Source organism: Trachinotus anak, unplaced genomic scaffold (assembly GCF_046630095.1).
Source record: "Trachinotus anak isolate AG129_WGS33_773 ecotype Australia unplaced genomic scaffold, CSIRO_AGI_Tana_v1 ptg000004l, whole genome shotgun sequence".
Taxonomy (NCBI): Eukaryota; Metazoa; Chordata; class Actinopteri; order Carangiformes; family Carangidae; genus Trachinotus; species Trachinotus anak.
This window is the reverse complement of record NW_027273855.1, coordinates 1,691,510-1,712,312: the sequence shown is the minus strand read 5'-3', so window position 1 is coordinate 1,712,312 and position 20,803 is coordinate 1,691,510. Positions and strand designations below refer to the sequence as shown.

Below are 20,803 nucleotides of genomic sequence, written 5' to 3'. Positions count from 1 at the left end.
GTTTATTGAGGTAGGTAATGAGAAAAAGTATAAATCTGATTGTAATAGTTCAGGTTCGTGCTGCTGATAATCACAGGTCAGGAGCTCGTTTACGTTTACTGAAAAATTTAATAGAAAACACACACACGCACAGAAAGGTTCAGTTGTAACAGAAGAACATATATAAAGAAATCAGTCTGTATATCTAATACTGAACTGCTGAAATGTTTTTGGATATACAACACAGCTGTCTACAGGCCTCAGTGAAGGTTGAGCACATCCGGAGGTCTCACCTGATCCTATTTTACTGCACATCAGGGGACGGTTCACGTCAACATGTCCTGGAATGATCCTCAAAGTCACAGGTACTCGTACCGTAAACTGCTCTGTCCCTCTGCACCCAGTCAGTCGTGGATGCAGTCGTCCACCTGTCCCATTAAAGCAGATCCTCGTCCTTAAGTCCCTTCAGATCCACTCACACTGTGATATGAAGTCCTGTGTGTCTGCCGCCTCCTCATCTGCCCCGTGTCACTGAATCAAACGGTAGAAGACCCAGCAGCCGAACACGACCCAGTGGCTGGCCCAGCTCAGTTCAGACCACCTCTGGATGGTGTGGATCGCTGCGTAGCCCTGCAAACAGGACACACACACACACACACACACACACACACACACACACACACACACACACACACACACACACACACACACACACACACACACACACACTCTCACTCACACACACACACACACACACACACACACACACACACACACACACACACACACACACACACACACACACACACACACACACACACAATCTCTCAGTCTCCTGTGTCATGTGTTGTGGTGCATTCATGTGTCTTTCAACATCAGTGGGATTTCAAATCCAAAATGAAAATACCCAAATAAACAAACAGTGAGCTGAGCTGCAGATTTGAAACCGACTCATATCAGAGACATGTGTGGGATGTTAATGGAGCTTCTTTAAAATGTGTGTGGTCTGTATCTGTATGTGAAGTATTTCTCCTCAGAGCAGATCACCTGTGGTCCACCTCAGCTCTGCTCTTACCTCCTCTGCATCCTGTTCATCAACTCCAGGATCAAACATAGAGCCCAGGTAGGTGAGGTGGAAGATGGCCAGGAGGCTGAAACCCAGGTTCAGTATCACCACCCAGTACGCCTACAGACCAACACACAAAGAACAAGCTCAAACAGGGACAGGGGCACCTTCTTTACCCTTATACACAGAGCTGGGGACTGAGAACCTTCACAGACCTCTCATCAACCTGTACCACGTCTCTTTCTCAGTTTATTGGATCTAATAGAAACATCTGATGTCCTGGTATGAACTTCCATGAGAAAAGTCAGAACAAACTGTTGTCTGTAATTTTAGACCAATGTACACTCAAAACACCTGCTCACCTGCTCATCGTGCTACTGTTGAGTGAAGCTGAACTTTTACCTTCTTGTGCTGATGGCTGCAGCCAGCGTTACAAGGCCTCGACAGGATACAGGCGCTGAAGATGGACGCGAGCCTCTTCCTCAGAACTGAGGAGAGAAAAGAAAATCGACGACGTGTTATCACTATCACAGTAGCTCTGCAGGGTTTCGGTCATGTGTTTGCAGCTCTACAGTAAAATACTCTACTCTACTCTACTCAGAGATGTAATTCACACCATGTTCAACGTATGTGATGAATCCCAGAGACAGCAGAACAGCCCCCAGGTGGAAACTCAGACCCTGAACAAAACAAACAGCACATTTAGTTCAACTGGTCACAAATATATGTAGAAACAAATTCATCTGTTAGTGACAGAAGTCAACCATCAACAGTCTTCATCCAGATGTTCACTAAAAGGAGTGTGTGATGTCACTGACGTGCAGTAAGGCGCTGGCTGTGTACGTCACCAGGATGGCGGGAAACGTCCCCAGCTTCATGGCATTTTTAAACACATCTGGAGAACATGGAGGACAGATCACAGTGAACACACAACATTATGACAACATGTACACACACACACACACACACACACACACACACACACACACACACACACACACACACACACACACACACACACACACACACACACACACACACACACACACACACACACACACACACGTCATTAGTCAGTGAGGTGATACTTAAACCACATGGTAACATTTTCATGACCAAATAAGAAGGTGATCATTTTCTCACTTCATCGTTTAGTACGAGCAAAAAATAAAATTAAAATAGTGAAAAATTCACAAATGATGTGTTAAATGTACCTGACTTTAAAATATCAAATATACTGTGACATATGACAAACAGAAAATCCTCACATTAGAGAAGCTAATTCTTTTCTTTAAGCCCTGACGACTGGAGGGTTGAATCTTCTGTGTCGCCAAAAATATGATATAAGGAATCATTGTCTGTGGACGACAGCCAGCTGTTTTAGAGCCGTCTGTCTCCGTGTCCAAAGAGTTGGACGGACCAGTGACTGACAAACGTCTCTACTCTTCAGTCCGTCGTCTCACAGGACAGACGCTGTGTGTCTCAGCCGTCTTTATCAGACTCACAGGTTTTCAGCCACCGGGACATGGGGACGTTCCAGGATGTCACCACCAGCACCATGGAGCGAGGCAGCTCCACACTGAGAGGCTTCACCACACTCAGATCCCTGCACAGCACACACACACACACACACACACACACACACACACACACACACACACACACACACACACACACACACACACACACACACACACACACACAGATAAGACCGGGGAACAGGAGGCAGTCTCATTCAGACTAATTTTTTCTTGTTTTAAATTTGATGGTTTCCTCTTCTGTAAGGTCTCGTCTGTTTTGTCTTAAATCAAAAACAGCAAAAAACTAAATATGTATTTCACCCACAGCGTAACAACACATTTGTAACCATTTTCTGGTTACATGTGTTGTCATCACCACAGGTGTGCTATAACACAGGTGGACTCCACCTGAACGCTCGGGTCACAGCAGCTGAACGCACCATCTGATGTGCTCCTTCTCCTCAGTGAAGCCGGCTCCAGCCAGCATGCAGGTGCCTTCACTGAGGTGACCCACAAAGTAGTTACTGAAGTGGAAGGACACTGCAGTCTCATAGGCACGCAGCCACCTGCGCAACACACCAGACAAATCAGAGACACACATCATCAAGGTGTCCACAGGTACAAACAAGACTGGTTAAGACCTTTTTTACACCACTTTAAAAGAAATTAAAGACAAAGCTTGGGATGGAAAAACACACGTTATCAGCTTGTTTACAGGGTGTCATGACACAGACGCAAATCTTAATTAAATACATGAATAAGCTACTGGACACAATGTGAATTTCCCTCAGGATTAATACAGTATTTTTTATCTTTATCTTATCAGCTGATAACAAGTTAAATTTAAGACTTTTTTAAGACCTGTTTTACACCACTATAAATTAAATTTAAGACAAAGCTTGTGACGGAAAAATACACCTAAAGTGGAAATATACTTTTTCCAAGTGAACACATTGATGTCAGATGAAAATGAACAGTTAAACAGGTAAAATGACAATGATTGGTTGGAATCTAAGGACAATGTCCAAATGTGTTTAGTGTGAAAAGAAAATGCAAAAATATCATCGTAGTCCTGCTAGCTACCAGGTTGGCTACCAAGGCCTGAGTTTAACACACTGATTCATTCATTGATGCTATAAACAGATGTTAATTTCACCAGTTCATCTTCTCTGTCATCAGACCACCAGTCACTGCACAAAACCCCTGCTGTGGTCCTTTAAGTTCCACACTGAGGTCACAACGTGATACCTGAACCATCTCCATGACAACTGAGCCGAACACTTGCGTTCAGATGTTTTGTCAAAGTACCAGATAGTGGATCATTGTAGCTTTGTATCACTGACGCTACATTTAAGTACAGAACTCTTACAGGGGAGAGATTTTTTTTTCTGAAGGACGTGGTCAGATAAGAAGTGTCTGCTGTTCAGGTCTCGTTGTAAACGCACCTCAGGAGACTGAGGGAGGAAACTGTCAGGTCTAACTCTGAAAACAAGCCTTACCTTTATCAAATGTATCTTGGAAGCAGGGAAAGAAAGACAGACAGTCTGTTCTCAGACCAGTGGACTCTACAAGGTGTTGTACTGGCAAAATGTCTTAAGTTGCAGGAGAGATGAAAGTGAAAATTGGTCTTACTTCTCTGTGACTGCGTTTCCGTCAATGGGGATGAACAGAGGGAAGAGGTAAGGGGCGATGCAGGTGGAGACCAGCAGACAGAGCTGACTCTTCAGGAGGCTGACGGAGGAACTCCACAGCCACGACCAGCTCTGAGGAACAAACCACCTCATTACCACCACAGCACCACACAGGAGGGCGGAGGAGGGCAGAAACATCCAGTACTCACCAGTTTCCTGCCTTCGATGGCGCTTTTATAACTGGAGAAGCTGATCCAGGGGCCAAAGATCACGCTGCCCACAAAGAGAACGTAGCCCAGGAACTCAGGTGGGGAGGGCAGGCCTCCCACTGCTCCTCTGTCCAGGTCAAAGGCCAGAGAGATGGCTTTCATGGCCACCACCATCTGAGTGCCTGACACACACACACACACACACACACACAATACACATTAGTTCTCATTGACAGAATGCAGTCGCTAGCCCCTTAGCCAACTGTAACCTGAATCCTAAAACCTAAAACCAGGGATGTCACGACACCAGAAACTTATGGGTCACTACCAAGACCAATGAAATTCTACAATGCTCAATACCAAATCTGATACATACACACACACACACACACACACACACACACACACACACACACACACACACACACACACACACACACAGTGTACAGCAGTAGTTTAAACTGACTAACATAGTCACAGAACCATGGTGTGAAAACAATAATTTAAGAACTCAGTGTTATATTCTGAACAGTGACGACTGTAGTTTAAAGTAACGAGCAAGAAAAACCACCAATAAAGAAAATGTCCTTAACAGTATGACGGAATATTTACCTCTTATTTTATGCCAGGTCACCATGTCGATTAAATGTAACTCTCTGAAATGAAAAGGTAGAAAAAATGTGTCACAAGACTTAAACTCTACACCAGAAACTACAAGGTTTGCAGAAACACTTACTGAGGAAACTGTGAATCTACTGAAGGAAGTGTGAGCTAAGAAGCAACGTCAGGGTTCAACTGCAGCAGAGAGAATATCAGGCAGAATGTAGGTGTTGATTTCTGTGACAGAACTGTTGCTAACAGAGAGTTCCCACTTTAAAAGGAAAGGAAAATGGTTTGTGCTCTGCACCAAACTAGATGTGGCATGGCTGCTCTGATGCGGTAAATAAATACTGAGCAGAGTGATTAGAAGCTGTAAGTAGCTATGAGAGCGTTGTTGCACTAATTCTGCTGTACAGCTGCTAAGCCAGGTCTCCTTCATCATGAACAGCAGTGGTTGCTGTTGCAGATTTTTTAACTGGGTGTGTGAACGCATGGATGGAGCACAGGGTGTGGAAATATCATGTAGTCCCATGTATTTATTATTCTGTACAAGTGTTTGATTTTGTCTGTTTCCTGTCGAAAGCTGCAGATTCCAAACTATGTGTTTCTGCAGCGTTTCCTCACCCGACGAGGAGGTAGACGAGGATGACGGCCGAGAGGAAGAGGCCTCTGGTGCTGGAGTCTCGGCCGAGCAGCAGAACGAGGTAACAGAGAGCACTGAACAACAGCACCCACAGCATGTGCCACTCAAAGAACAGGAAGAGGCCGTACATCCCAGCCAGCACTGACACCACATGCTTCAGGGTGGAGACGCCACCTGAGGAACACAGGCAGGAAGAAACTTTGATCTAGTCCACCAGCATCCGACAGCATCTGACAACGAATTCCTCTCACATCAGTACGGTTGGATTTGCGTTGACAGGTGTAATAAATGTATCTAGAATGAAAGGTCTGGACGGTCACTTTGTGTGACGAGGCAGAAAAGCATCAGAATGCAATCTTAGACAGGAGCGGTGTTGAAAACATTATTTCATCTGTGTCAATATCAAAGACAGGTAAGACCAACCTTCCTGCGAAGGCTCCTAATTGCTGACATGCAGGTACTGTAGTCCAGCTCACCCAGTCTGAAGCAGAGTCTGCAGATCAGGCAGAGCAGCAGCAGACTCCAGACCTGCTGCAGACCCTGCTGGATGGTAGCGAGGCCACAGCTCTCAGCCAGCTCCTGCCAAACCGCCAGCCTGCTGGACATGTCCATCCTGCAGCTCCACCCACACCAACACAGGAACTCCTCTGAAACATATGACACCTTTCATCAACATGTGAGGATAAAAAACACATGAAAACAAAGTCAGATGGACACATTCATGATTACATCTGAAGGACGATCTGGTCCAAAAACTATAAATCACTGTAGAAAACTCAAATCAGTGAACAGAGCTTCACTCGATTTACAGAATATTAGCTTCAATGTAATGAAGTAAAGTTAATGTGCATTGGTCCAGTTACTCCAGTTACAGTTGTCCGGGTCATTTTACTGATCAAATTTGATCTTTTAGATTTCAGAAAATAGTAAAATACTGATGACAATTTCCTGGAGAACAAAAACCCAAAGAGATTCAAATCCAATAATATAGATAAGAAGAAGAAGAAGAAGAAGAAGAAGAAGAGGAAGAAGAAGAAGAAGAAGAAGAAGAAGAGGAAGAAGAAGAAGAAGAAGAGGAAGAAGAAGAAGAAGAAGAAGAAGAAGAAGAAGAAGAAGAAGAGGAAGAAGAAGGCCTTTATTGTCACTGTATCATTAAAAACCATACAATGAAATTTGGAGTGCTTGTAAGGTGCCATAAGTTAAAGACACATCATCCATCCATATTCCACACAATAATAAATCATAAATAGTGAATAACAATAAATCAATAATAAATAGATAAATAGGAAGCAAAGAAGAAAAGAACCAGGAACCAGAGACTGAACCTGTATCACCGCCTCATAATAACCTACTGTCACAGCTGCACACTTTAAATGGAGCTACACCGAAGTGTACATTTACCCAGTGATAGGTAACTTCAACTAACTAGCGTTAGTCAGCTAATGAACTTTAACTAACTTTAACTTCCCGGACTTTGTAAACACTGAAACAAGGACTAAGTCCCGCAGCTTTAACCAGTTTAACCTCAGGTGCTGTCAGAGACGTCGCTTGCTAACTTTGCCGTTAACTTCTTTAACTAGTCCTGTTAGTCGTTAGCTCTGTAAAACAATCACAGCAGCTCGGTCCTGGTTCAGCTGCTGTCTGAGCCGAGCCGAACCGAGCCGAGCCGAACCGAGCCGAGCCGTCTGGTCAGTTAGCTAAGAAGCTAACCTGGTCTGTGGGGGGTCGCGGGCAGCGGGTCCGGACCTGGAGAAAACCTCAGACTGTAAACCTGGTGGTGTGCCGTCAAACAGCTTCTTCTTCGTCTGTTTCTGCTGCGCTCTTCTTCTCTGGTTATCTCGTGTCCTCAGACCCGCAGCCATTTTCCTCCAGTGGCCACTCGTGGTATTACAGCGGAAATGCCCCGCGGCCCAAGAAGCGTTTTCCCAGAGCGCGACGGTAAAGAGGCCTGTAAGACTGTGAGCAGGACCCCTCCAGCTGTGCACACAGCCACACATCAGTCCTATAATGTACACTTTTAATCCATGGGGCTTTAATCTGTGTAAAAGTTTTTCTGCTAGCGCCGACAGGAAGTGCAAAAGTTAGTTAAAGGTGAATAAACGGCACAAAGCGAGTTTTCTTCTTCACGCATCAAGGTTCATTGACTTTGTGATTTTTTGTCGCACTTATTCGTCACTTTTTTCAGGAATGTAATTGTTTTTTAATCCATATATTCGCCGCATAACAAAAGAGAAAACCAGGCGAACATGGAGTCCAGAGAGAACAGCCGCTGCAGGTGACACAGGATCCACAAACTGAAGCTGCAGACTGAAGGAAATGAATATGAAAATGAATAAATTATCATCACAACTTTCATAATAAACAGTTCATTCATCTGAAAGCAATTATGACTAAATTAAAGGCTTAATGTCACTTTATTCCTGAGCACAGGACAGTTCAGTCTGTATTTTGTCCTGAATCCTCAAACCAGGCCTCTCTGTAGACAACACAAGGGCCACTGACTTTGTCAAGAACCAGCAGTTGTTTTCCATTAAAATATCCATTAAATGTCATAAGTGGCTCTTTAATTGAATCCCCCACATTAAGAGCTACTGAGTGCAAATGATGAACTTCTACAGCAGAAAACTCTGGAAGTGGAGACTTGCTTGTAAATGTCAGACTAAAACAGTCAAAGGCTTCTCATCAGTCGGGCTCCTGAAGTTACTGTACACAGCTGAAGTTACTTTGAGCCACTGGGGAAATGAGTTCCCTCACTAACCCCATAATCTACAGGAGCTGTGCAGTGCACCACCTCACAGGTCGCATCCAGACTTTAAATTAGATGTAAAGTTTAAAAATTGAAATTCTACTTCTGGTGTAAGAAATGACACAAACATTTTATGGCCTCACAGCATCAGAGCCCCATTCATCATTATTATAGAACAAGGTTCTCTCTAACTTAATAATAAGAGCAAAGCAGCAGAAGCAGTCAGCAGGTTCCATTTGAAAGTCTTTCATCTTTAGCAGCTAGTCAGGTGTGAGTGGTTACAGCTGAGGGGTCAAATGAAAAAACATACAGGTCAAATCATGTCATGAATAAAGCAACAAATAATTCTAGATCAAAGTCAGTTCATTAATTCATTCTGACTGTGAATATACAGAATAATCACATGAGGACAAACCCAGGAGATTAGATGTTCTACTGAACAACAAGATAAATACAATAGCTGAGTCAGCAACACCTGTGCTGTTCAGGTCAGCAGTCATGTGACACCACTTCCAACAGAATGCAGAAGTAAAGATTAAAAAGAAAATGCAGTAATCCAGTTAGCATTTTCTTTTTCACATACTCATGTGGGAGCTCTGTGACCATATTCAAATGAAAATTGAAAATCTGTTTGACAATTTCCACCTGCTCTACAGTGGAAATATTCAAATACAACCAGAGAAACTGCAGCCTCAGTCCATTCACTTACATTCACATATCACTCCACTCTTTAGGGGCAACATGAAAATGAAAATGCATCTGTCAGTCCTCTCATCAAGGCAGGTGATCAGTGTCATCTTGTCTGTGTATGAAACTGTGTTTTATATCAGTGCAACTCAATGGAAAGAACCAGAGGTCAGATTGAAAGAATTTTAAATGTGTCACAATAAGTGATAAGATGCTGAGAGACATGAGTCTGGTGGTTCTTCTGATCCCAGTTCACAGCAGATTAGCAACCAGCTGTGGGTCTCAGTGCAGACCAGAGGGGGGAGGACTGACACAAAGATCCACTGTGATGAGCAGGATTTAGTGTTTTCTGAGTTTATACAGTGTTTGATCACCCAACAGGGATATAAAAAAAAGAAAAGACCTTGTTTTCAGCCTCTTTCCTGCTGATCCTCCACTGGGACAGGGAAATGAGAAAAGTTGATGAATTTTGATGAGAAAATAAGGAATGTTTGCAACACTTGAAGCCTGCTGCATGATTTATGATACGTTGATAAATTGAGATTTGCATGTTAGAGTTCCAATCAAGCTCCATCAGGAAGGTACTGAACTCTCTGTGAAGTTAACGTGTCTGGAAAACCCAAATGAAAGTGAGCAGGTTGTTGCTATTTTGCCTTGTTTTCCACAAGGCAAAATAGCCTTTTGTGTTACAGCTACTGACTTTAACAAAGAAACAGAGCAGAAAAAATATGATTCCCCCAAATCTGTGGTCATCTTTAAAGAAAGTGAAACCACTTTCATCTGGAGAGAAACTCCACTTTCCTCTAAGTGTCAAACTTGTTATTGTGGAGGGGGCTTTATTAAGATGTTATATAGCTGAACACATGTTAGCAAGTCTGAGCCTTTGAGGTGAGTCAGGAAACCATCAATTATAAACCACAATGCTCTCTACACGGAAGGTCAGAGGTCAGGTTTGAGTACCATGCTCAAGAAAGCCTCAGTAAGATCATCATCTTTATAAAACAACATTAAATGACGTCTGAGATGAAACTCAGTCATTTTATCCTCTGCACTTTACTTTCAAAGATCACAGTTTAGTATTTACCTTTAATAGTGAAAGGAATCAATGGTGATGTTTGTTCATCAACATCATTGGTGGCCACACAGTAATCAACTACTTCATCTGGACATTGGCTTTCAAAGCTAAATCTCTCAACAACAACAAGTTTACAAGTATCATTCAAAAGATTTTAAAAATAAACTGATTCAATACATATATAAATATATATAATATATAATAAATCTGAAAATGTGAGTGACAGAGACACAGATTTGTCAAACAGAGAAAGTTTCTCTAACAGGAGGAGACTCTGTGCTCCGCTAACACAGAGACACTGAGGAACCAGGCCTGGATAGGAACCCAAACCCAGGATACAGAGGCTGAGTGAAGGTGGTGTTGAAGGTGTGGAGGTGGATCAGTGAGTCAGAGGAGACTCTGTAGAAGGACAGAGAGCCAGCAGGACAGTCCACATACACTGCTACTCTGTGAGAGACGGAGGAGGAGGAGGAGGAGGAGGAGGAAGAGGAGGAGGAGACAGATGTTCCTCTGTTATTGTGCCAGACAGAGTAACCAACATCAGAGCTGTTCAGACTCCAGGACTGATCGTTCCCTCCAAACCAACAGTCTTTTCTGTGTCCTCTCCTGCTGATGCCTCTGTAACTCACTGATATATCAGCCTCTCCTCTCCACTCAACCTCCCAGTAACAGCGACCAGTCAGACCAGTTCTACACAGCAGCTGGTGACACTGGTCAAATCTGTCTGGATGTTTAGGATACGACTGATCCTCCTCCACAAGTGTCATCTTCCTGTTGTTGTCAGACAGTTTGATCTTTGTGTTCACTGTGTTTGTGTCGAGTGTGAGTTCACAGCAATCTGATGGAGAGAACAAGACACAGCTGCAGTTATTGATCTATCATCTGATCAGTTATTGACAGTCTGATGATGATTCAATGTGCTGCTTTGTTTTCATGAATCAATGAAAATCACACTTACACTTCCTCAGACCTGGTCTCAACCAGCGGACTCCAGCAGGCTCCACCCTGAAAGGAGGAGGGGGGTCAGACCAGCATGTTCTCTGTCAGCATGCAGACATGGACATTACATGGCTCTCACACACACACTGTTTTATTCTTGTGTTCAGATGGAGGCTTGTCTGTTTGTACGCACATTCACAGAGAAACAGGAAGTGGAGTCTTTATCTTGTAATTATACGGAGCAGGGAGGAGACACAGAGAAAATATTTCATCCTTGGTTTTCTCAGTTGTGGTGTGAGACACTTTGAGTCTGTGACTCTGAAGCTGCAGAAACTAATGTCACAGCAAATAAGATGAAGACACAAAGAGGCTCCTTCATGGAAACTATACAGGAGCTGCAGCTTCACTAGACTAACACACACACACACACACACACACACACACACACACACACACACACACACACACACACACACACACACACACTCAGTCCTCTCTAAAGTGACCTTCATGTGTCTCTTTGCTCCACAGTGTCTCAGTCTGTGACGTGTTAGATGAATGAATCTGACAGATGATGTTCACAGGTCACTGAACAGTTTAGCAGAAACATCAGTCCTGATGTTGTGTTTATTCATCAGCCGTCACACAGCAGCAGGAAACATACGAGCGTCTGTCGTTTGACTTCAAGTCAAAGTCCAGAGGAAGTCAGAGAAACTGTAGAGCAGAGAGGAAGAGACTCAGAGAGGAAGACTAGTGAAGCTCCAGCTGCTGCACACTTTTCATGAAGGAGCCACTTTGTGTCTTCATCTGATCTGGTGTCAGATTTGTTGTTGAAAAAACAGCTGTTTCATGTTAAAAACATTCACTCACAAACACTAATTATTCACCTGTTCACCACAATGAGTTTTTTTCCAACCTGAACAACAACAACCCTCTGATACGACTCACAGCAGCGTCTCCTGGAATAGTGCGCCTACGGCAGCAGGTGTACCAGACCTTGGATGTCATGGTTACAATAACAGCCGTGTGTACTGGCTGTGTGACTGTACCAAGAGCAGCCGACATCTACGGCCACAAGATGTTGCCTAGCAACAAAACCTAACTATGGGTCATAGAAACCTGCTGACAGACGACCTGTGGGCTGGTTTGTTACAGCTCAGTCTTGTTGTTGACAGCTGGAAGCCTCCGTATAGTTATTACATCTGTTTGTCACAGTTATGATTCACTGTCTCCTAAATACAACAGATCTCATCATCACAAGATCAGGATCTCAGAGAGGTTCAGCTGATTATTGATCATCAGTATTTTAGGAGACAGAGACATGATGGTGCGACCTGATTGAATTCTTTTATTTCCTCCCTGGTTGAAGACACTGGGAGATTTATGTCTCTGAGCAGTGGAGATGGTTTTATTAAACAAGCTGAAACGTTTCCAAGCTGCTTTGTGCTGATTCAGCCTGAAATAAAAAACACAGCTGAAAACAGCTGATTTCAGAACAGGGAGATCTGTTCTCCTCAATATGACACAGTGAGTCATGATGAGACACTGGAGTCATCAGGAGAAAACTCCTCGTTTCTGTTCAGATCTGTCATCAGCTGTGACCGAGGAAATGTTTCCAGCTCTTCTCCTCTATCAGACAGTGTCTGTCCATACCTGAGAGACTCCAGTCTCCAGTCTGGATCCTCCAGTCCAGCAGACAGCTGCTTCACTCCTGAGCCTCCTGGATGATTGTAGCTCAGGTCCAGCTCTCTCAGATGGGAGGGGTTGGATCTCAGAGCTGAGACCAGAGAAGAACAACCTTCCTCTGTGACCAGACAGCCTGACAGACTGAACACACACAAAACAACACACAGGAACCTTCTGTCAACACTTGGTGGTCTGTTAAACAGTCATCAGATAAACAGGTTGATGAATCCTGACCTGAGAGTTTCCAGTGAACAGTGTGGACTCCTCAGTCCAGCAGACAACACCTTCACTCCTGAATCCTGCAGGTTGTTGTTACTCAGGTCCAGGTCTCTCAGACTAGAGGACTGGGAGCTGAGGACTGAGGACAGAGCTTCACAGCTTCTCTCTGTCAGGTTACAGTCACTCAGGCTGAATAGATGATGACAAGGAATTAAAGAAGAAAATAATTTATTTTCTCTCCTGTTGAACAGATAGAAGTCTCTTTATATAATGATGAATAAATCCAACTATCTCTACACTTACAGAGCTTTGTTGGAGGCTTTGACCACTGGCAGCAGCCTCAGAAGAGCCTCCTCTGAAGCAGAGTATTTCTTCAGGTCAAACACGTCCAGATCTTCTTCTGATGACAGTAAGATGAAGACCAGAGCTGACCATTGAGCAGGAGACAGTTCATCTGTGGAGAGACTTCCTGATCTCAGGGACTGTTGGATCTGCTCCACTAGAGAACCATCATTCAGTTCATTCAGACAGTGGAACAGGTTGATGCTTCTCTCTACAGACAGATTCTCACTGATCTTCTCCTTGATGTACTGGACTGTTTCCTGATTGGTCTGTGAACCATTTCCTGTCTGTGTCATCAGGCCTCGTAGCAGAGTCTGATTGGTCGGCAGTGAAAGACCCAGGAGAAAGCGGAGGAACAAGTCCAGGTGTCCGTTTGAACTCTGTAAGGCCTTGTCCACAGCACTCTGGTAGAAAAGTGTTGATTTACCTCCAAACACTTCAATCCACCTGGATGTTGTTTGTTCCTCTGACATCAGATTGACTCCAGAGTTGATGAAGGTCAGATGGACATGAAGAGCAGCCAGAAACTCCTGAACACTCAGATGGACGAAGCAGAACACCTTGTCCTGGTACAGGCCTCTCTCCTCTTTAAAGACCTGTGTGAACACTCCTGAGTACACTGAGGCTGCTCTGATATCGATGCCACACTCTGTCAGGTCTGATTCATAGAAGATCAGGTTTCCTTTCTGCAGCTGCTCAAAAGCCAGTTTTCCCAGAGACTCAATCATCTTCCTGGTCTCTGGACTCCAATGTGGATCTGTCTCAGCTCCTCCATCATACTTGACCTTCTTCAGTTTTAGATGAACCACCAGGAAGTGGATGTTCATCTCAGTCAGGGTCTTGGGCAGCTCTCCTCCCTCTCTGGTCTTCAACACATCCTCCAGAACTGTAGCAGTGATCCAGCAGAAGACTGGGATGTGGCACATGATGTGGAGGCTTCGTGATCTCTTGATGTGGGAGATGATCCTGCTGGCCTGCTCCTCATCTCTGAACCTCTTCCCGAAGTACTCCTCCTTCTGTGGGTCAGTGAACCCTCTTACCTCTGTCACCATGTCAACACACTCAGGAGGGATCTGATTGGCTGCTGCAGGTCGTGTGGTTATCCAGAGGCGAGCAGAGGGAAGCAGCTTCCCCCTGATGAGGTTTGTCAGCAGCACGTGCACTGAGGTGGACTCTGTAACATCAGTCAGGATCTCAGTGTTGTGGAAGTCCAGAGGAAGTCGACACTCATCCAGACCGTCAAAGATGAAAACAACCTGGAACTGATCAAAACTGCAGATTCCTGCTTCTTTGGTTTCAGTGAAGAAGTGATGAACAAGTTCCACCAAGCTGAACTTTTTCTCTTTCAGCACATTCAGCTCTCTGAAAGTGAGGGGAAATGTGAAGTGTATGTCCTGGTTGGCTTTGTCTTCAGCCCAGTCCAGAGTGAACTTCTGTGTTAAGACTGTTTTCCCAATGCCAGCCACTCCCTTTGTCATCACTGTTCTGATTGGTCCAGCTCTTCCAGGTGAGGGTTTAAAGATGTCTTCTTGTCTGATGGTTGTTTCTGGTCTGGCTGGCTTCCTGGAAGCTGTTTCAATCTGTCTGACCTAATGTTCATCATTGACCCCTCCAGCCCCTCCCTCTGTGATGAAGAGCTCTGTGTAGATCTGATTCAGAAGGGTTGGGTTTCCTGCTTTAGAGATCCCCTCAAACACACACTGGAACTTCTCCTTCAGGTTAGATTTAAGTTCACGTCGACAAACTGCAGGAGTTCCTGAATGAACACAGAAGAAATTATATCAATAACTGATTCATAAAGAACACATGACTGTTTAATTCCTATAAAGAATACATATATATATATATATATATATATATATATATATAATCCTCTTACTGCTCTGCAGACTGTCAGCCAGCTCCTCCTGCTTCATCCTCCTAAGGAAGTTCACTGTGATCTTCACTAATGCCTCTCTGCTGCTCCTCCTCTGCTCTTTATCCTCACCATCCAACACCTCCTCATCCTCCCTCTGGCTCTCTAAGCAGTCTGGGTAATCTGCACTCAATAGCTTCTGGATCTTTTTCAGCTTGTTCTTCACAAAAGTGACCATGTTCTCTTCCAGCAGCTGGAACAGGAAACTATATGAGTGACAGCATCAAACTAAAACCATGGAGCCAAACATCAGATCCATGTTGGACAGACTGACAATCCACTGGTCTAACAGTGCAGCATGGAGATGATTGTGAGCAGCACAGTAATAAAAGTAGCTGTTGTACATGTACAGACCATAAATATGGAGTCCAGGTGTGTTTGATGCTGCTGGGCAGACTGATCCCTGGGAACCTCTGAGCTCTCCTGGTCCAATCTGTGGAGGAATCATGAAAAATGAGAAGTCGCCTTACCTGAAATCACCTGCCATCCTATTAATTACACCCAGGTATTTATATAACTCCACTGCTTTCTGGTCTGCAAAGTCGAATCTGTCGAAATCGTTGTGACATCAATGAGAAACACTGTGAGTTCAGCAATGAACTTTCAAACCTCATTGTATCTTATTTAGTTCAGTTGAAAGCAGTTATTTGGTTAGTTTTTATGGTTGCATGGATTTTAAAGGTTTATTTCTATTACTTTGCATTAGATTCCTGACTTGCAGAGTCAGTTCCCTGTTTTATCTCACCTCTTAAGACAGATTTTTAAAAAAAGCTTTTATTGTATGATACCTTTTTAATTTAATTTGTATTTCACCTTGTTACGATATTTTGTTTGATTTGTTGGATGTTTTAATTCATTTGTTTGGAAGTTTTATATTTGACTCATGTCAAGAACTTTGTCACTTGAACCCCCCCAAAAACGATGATGATGTGATTTTTGAACAAACATGTTGCTTTATGTCTGGAGAATATGATTTGTAATCCAGGGCGACTCTGTAGCACCACATGCTAACATGCTATGGTGCTAACAACACACAACAATGTTGTGACACATTTTACCTTCATCAGAAAAACTGCAGCTCCTGTGATTTGGATGTTGCACTTGGCCATATTGTGATTTCGATTATATTTGGATTGATTGTTCAGCCCTCGTCAACACTGTGAATGTCTTCCAGGACAGACTGTCTGAACATGGGAGACGTTATCTCCATATTTAAACCACATCACGTCCACCCCCCCTCTATGACGGCCGCAGTTTGACCCCCACCTTCCAGTGTGGACGTTCACAACAGACAGAAACACTTTGATATCAGACCTGGTTACTTCTGACATTTTCATCTGATATGAAACTGCACTTGTTTTGTCTCAATGGATTTTGATGTTTCTTCATGTGTAGAAAAAAATCATTCACCCATTAATTCATCCATCTAATCATCATAAGCATCTTCAAGTGAAACAAAATTGTTGGAACAGCTTCTGGATCCTGTGTTTAAATGTGAACTCTACATCAGATGTTCATTGAGCCAACGTCACCACCTACATTGTTTTTTCATCCACCTCCCTCACTGATTGGTCACCTGTGTGCAGGTGAGAAAGTAGGCGGGGTTTGAACTTCTCTCTTCACACAAACTATTTCTGTCAATTTTCACGTGAACACCTGAGGTCAACACTCGGGCTTCATGATATTTGTAAAAATGTAAAATGATGATGATGTGATTTTTGAACAAACATGTTGCTTTATGTCTGGAGAATGTGATTTGTAGTCCGGGGCGACTCTGTAGCACCACATGTTAACATGCTATGGTGCTAACAACGCACAACAATGTTGTGACACATTTTACCTTCATCAGAAAAACTGCAGCTCCTGTGATTTGGATGTTGCACTTGGCCATATTGTGATTTCGATTATATTTGGATTGATTGTTCAGCCCTCGTCAACACTGTGAATGTCTTCCAGGACAGACTGTCTGAACATGGGAGACGTTATCTCCATATTTAAACCACATCACGTCCACCCCCCCTCTATGACGGCCGCAGTTTGACCCCCACCTTCCAGTGTGGACGTTCACAACAGACAGAAACACTTTGATTTCAGACCTGGTCCAACAACACGTCGTACAAACTGGTTCTTTTCTACAATAACCTGAGTTTTACTGTCATTTACAGCTTACCCGTAACCAGTTGAAAGAAGAAGTCTTTCATCGTCAGTGAGCCTGTCCTTTGACATGTCGCTCTTGAAAGACACACAGCTGGGTTCAGGAGAGTCTGGTCTCTGCTGCTGGATCCTGAAACAACAACAGATCTGATTAATGTGCATGTTGAGTAAAAACCGATGGAAAATATGTTCAATCTTTCAATAAACACAACAACTCATTTCACAAGTTTAATACCCTGCCTTACCTGAAATCACCTGTCACCATATTTACTACATCCATATCATTTCTATTACATTGCATTAGATTCCTGTATTTAATAACCTCAAGTTGAGGGAAATACTGAGATAGTGGACGGATAAATGAAGTAAGTTGAAGTAATGTCCGTTTGATTCACTTTATTTTATTCTGGTTACTTCTGACATTTTCATCTGATATGAAACTGCACTTGTTTTGTCTCAATGGATTTTGATGTTTCTTCATGTGTAGAAAAAAATCATTCACCCATTAATTCATCCATCTAATCATCATAAGCATCTTCAAGTGTAATGAAATTGTTGGAACAGCTTCTGGATCCTGTGTTTAAATGTGAACTCCACATCTTAAGTTCATTGAGCCAACGTCACCACCTACATTGTTTTTTCATCCACCTCCCTCACTGATTGGTCACCTGTGTGCAGGTGAGAAAGTAGGCCGGGTTTGAACTTCTCTCTTCACACAAACTATTTCTGTCAATTTTCACGTGAACACCTGAGGTCAACACTCGGGCTTCATGATATTTGTAAAAATGTAAAATGATGATGATGTGATTTTTGAACAAACATGTTGCTTTATGTCTGGAGAATATGATTTGTAGTCCGGGGCGACTCTGTAGCACCACATGTTAACATGCTATGGTGCTAACAACGCACAACAATGTTGTGACACATTTTACCTTCATCAGAAAAACTGCAGCTCCTGTGATTTGGATGTTGCACTTGGCCATATTGTGATTTCGATTATATTTGGATTGATTGTTCAGCCCTCGTCAACACTGTGAATGTCTTCCAGGACAGACTGTCTGAACATGGGAGACGTTATCTCCATATTTAAACCACATCACGTCCACCCCCCCTCTATGACGGCCGCAGTTTGACCCCCACCTTCCAGTGTGGACGTTCACAACAGACAGAAACACTTTGATTTCAGACCTGGTCCAACAACACGTCGTACAAACTGGTTCTTTTCTACAATAACCTGAGTTTTACTGTCATTTACAGCTTACCCATAACCAGTTGAAAGAAGAAGTCTTTCATCGTCAGTGAGCCTGTCCTTTGACATGTCGCTCTTGAAAGACACACAGCTGGGTTCAGGAGAGTCTGGTCTCTGCTGCTGGATCCTGAAACAACAACAGATCTGATTAATGTGCATGTTGAGTAAAAACCGATGGAAAATATGTTCAATCTTTCAATAAACACAACAACTCATTTCACAAGTTTAATACCCTGCCTTACCTGAAATCACCTGTCACCATATTTACTACATCCATATCATTTCTATTACATTGCATTAGATTCCTGTATTTAATAACCTCAAGTTGAGGGAAATACTGAGATAGTGGACGGATAAATGAAGTAAGTTGAAGTAATGTCCGTTTGATTCACTTTATTTTATTCTGGTTACTTCTGACATTTTCATCTGATATATAACTACACTTGTTTTGTCTCAATGGATTTTGATGTTTCTTCATGTGTAGAAAAAAATCATTCACCCATTAATTCATCCATCTAATCATCATAAGCATCTTCAAGTGTAATGAAATTGTTGGAACAGCTTCTGGATCCTGTGTTTAAATGTGAACTCCACATCTTAAGTTCATTGAGCCAACGTCACCACCTACATTGTTTTTTCATCCACCTCCCTCACTGATTGGTCAGCTGTGTTCAGGTGAGAAAGTAGGCCGGGTTTGAACTTCTCTCTTCACACAAACTATTTCTGTCAATTTTCACGTGAACACCTGAGGTCAACACTCGGGCTTCATGATATTTGTAAAAATGTAAAATGATGATGATGTGATTTTTGAACAAACATGTTGCTTTATGTCTGGAGAATATGATTTGTAGTCCGGGGCGTCTCTGTAGCACCACATGTTAACATGCTATGGTGCTAACAACGCACAACAATGTTGTGACACATTTTACCTTCATCAGAAAAACTGCAGCTCCTGTGATTTGGATGTTGCACTTGGCCATATTGTGATTTCGATTATATTTGGATTGATTGTTCAGCCCTCGTCAACACTGTGAATGTCTTCCAGGACAGACTGTCTGAACATGGGAGACGTTATCTCCATATTTAAACCACATCATGTCCACCCCCCCTCTATGACGGCTGCAGTTTGACCCCCACCTTCCAGTGTGGACGTTCACAACAGACAGAAACACTTTGATTTCAGACCTGGTCCAACAACACGTCGTACAAACTGGTTCTTTTCTACAATAACCTGAGTTTTACTGTCATTTACAGCTTACCCATAACCAGTTGAAAGAAGAAGTCTTTCATCGTCAGTGAGCCTGTCCTTTGACATGTCGCTCTTGAAAGACACACAGCTGGGTTCAGGAGAGTCTGGTCTCTGCTGCTGGATCATGAAACAACAACAGATCTGATTAATGTGCATGTTGAGTAAAAACTGATGGAAAATATGTTCAATCTTTCAATAAACACAAAAACTCATTTCACACGTTTAACACCCTGCCTTATCTGAAATCACCTGTCATCATATTTACTACATCCATATCATTTCTATTACATTGCATTAGATTCCTGTATTTAATAACCTCAAGTTGAGGGAAATACTGAGATAGTGGACGGAGAAATGAAGTAAGTTGAAGTAATGTCCGTTTGATTCACTTCATTTTATTCTGGTTACTTCTGACATTTTCATCTGATATGAAACTGCACTTGTTTTGTCTCAATGGATTTTGATGTTTCTTCATGTGTAGAAAAAAATCATTCACCCATTAATTCATCCATCTAATCATCATAAGCATCTTCAAGTGTAATGAAATTGTTGGAACAGCTTCTGGATCCTGTGTTTAAATGTGAACTCCACATCTTAAGTTCATTGAGCCAACGTCACCACCTACATTGTTTTTTCATCCACCTCCCTCACTGATTGGTCAGCTGTGTTCAGGTGAGAAAGTAGGCCGGGTTTGAACTTCTCTCTTCACACAAACTATTTCTGTCAATTTTCACGTGAACACCTGAGGTCAACACTCGGGCTTCATGATATTTGTAAAAATGTAAAATGATGATGATGTGATTTTTGAACAAACATGTTGCTTTATGTCTGGAGAATATGATTTGTAGTCCGGGGCGACTCTGTAGCACCACATGTTAACATGCTATGGTGCTA

The 20,803-nt window shown here is 42.9% G+C and overlaps 2 protein-coding genes across 4 annotated transcripts; both read right to left on the bottom strand.

Moving 5' to 3' along the window:
- Positions 1–88: 88 nt before the first annotated feature.
- On the bottom strand, positions 89–7,912 carry LOC139620045 (protein-serine O-palmitoleoyltransferase porcupine-like). Of its 3 annotated transcripts, none has more exons than XM_071475193.1 (13): positions 7,359–7,912; positions 6,072–6,295; positions 5,630–5,822; positions 5,018–5,061; positions 4,406–4,587; positions 4,198–4,328; positions 3,006–3,131; positions 2,551–2,651; positions 1,864–1,940; positions 1,662–1,725; positions 1,448–1,533; positions 1,055–1,165; positions 89–609 (listed from the first exon to the last, which is right to left on the bottom strand). In XM_071475193.1, the coding sequence occupies exons 3-13, from the start codon at positions 5,776–5,778 to the stop codon at positions 508–510; spliced, it is 1,173 nt and encodes a 390-aa protein (XP_071331294.1). In that variant the 5' UTR covers positions 5,779–5,822; positions 6,072–6,295; positions 7,359–7,912; the 3' UTR covers positions 89–507. The 3 variants fall into 3 exon arrangements, with proteins under 3 accessions (XP_071331294.1, XP_071331293.1, XP_071331292.1); XM_071475192.1 differs by having other exon boundaries at positions 6,125–6,295; XM_071475191.1 differs by lacking the exon at positions 7,359–7,912 and adding an exon at positions 7,107–7,319 and having other exon boundaries at positions 6,125–6,290.
- Positions 7,913–8,043: 131 nt separating this feature from the next.
- On the bottom strand, positions 8,044–20,345 carry LOC139620040 (NLR family CARD domain-containing protein 3-like). Its single transcript, XM_071475180.1, is given in 10 exon segments — positions 8,044–10,994; positions 11,115–11,161; positions 12,749–12,922; positions 13,016–13,189; positions 13,304–15,098; positions 15,222–15,450; positions 15,612–15,690; positions 17,428–17,541; positions 18,674–18,787; positions 19,920–20,345. Coding segments are annotated over 10 exon segments (3,426 nt in total). The 5' UTR covers positions 20,066–20,345; the 3' UTR covers positions 8,044–10,440.
- Positions 20,346–20,803: the final 458 nt, after the last annotated feature.

Excerpts from the sequence above, each read along its gene's own strand:
- LOC139620045 (XM_071475192.1), bottom strand. The coding sequence starts at position 6,260 with ATGGACATGTCCAGCAGGCTGGCGGTTTGGCAGGAGCTGGCTGAGAGC. Across the intron at positions 1,534-1,661 it reads CATCACATACGTTGAACATG|TTCTGAGGAAGAGGCTCGCG; the intron begins GTGTGAATTACA and ends TTCTCTCCTCAG. Across the intron at positions 610-1,054 it reads ATGAACAGGATGCAGAGGAG|GGCTACGCAGCGATCCACAC; the intron begins GTAAGAGCAGAG and ends TCCTGTTTGCAG.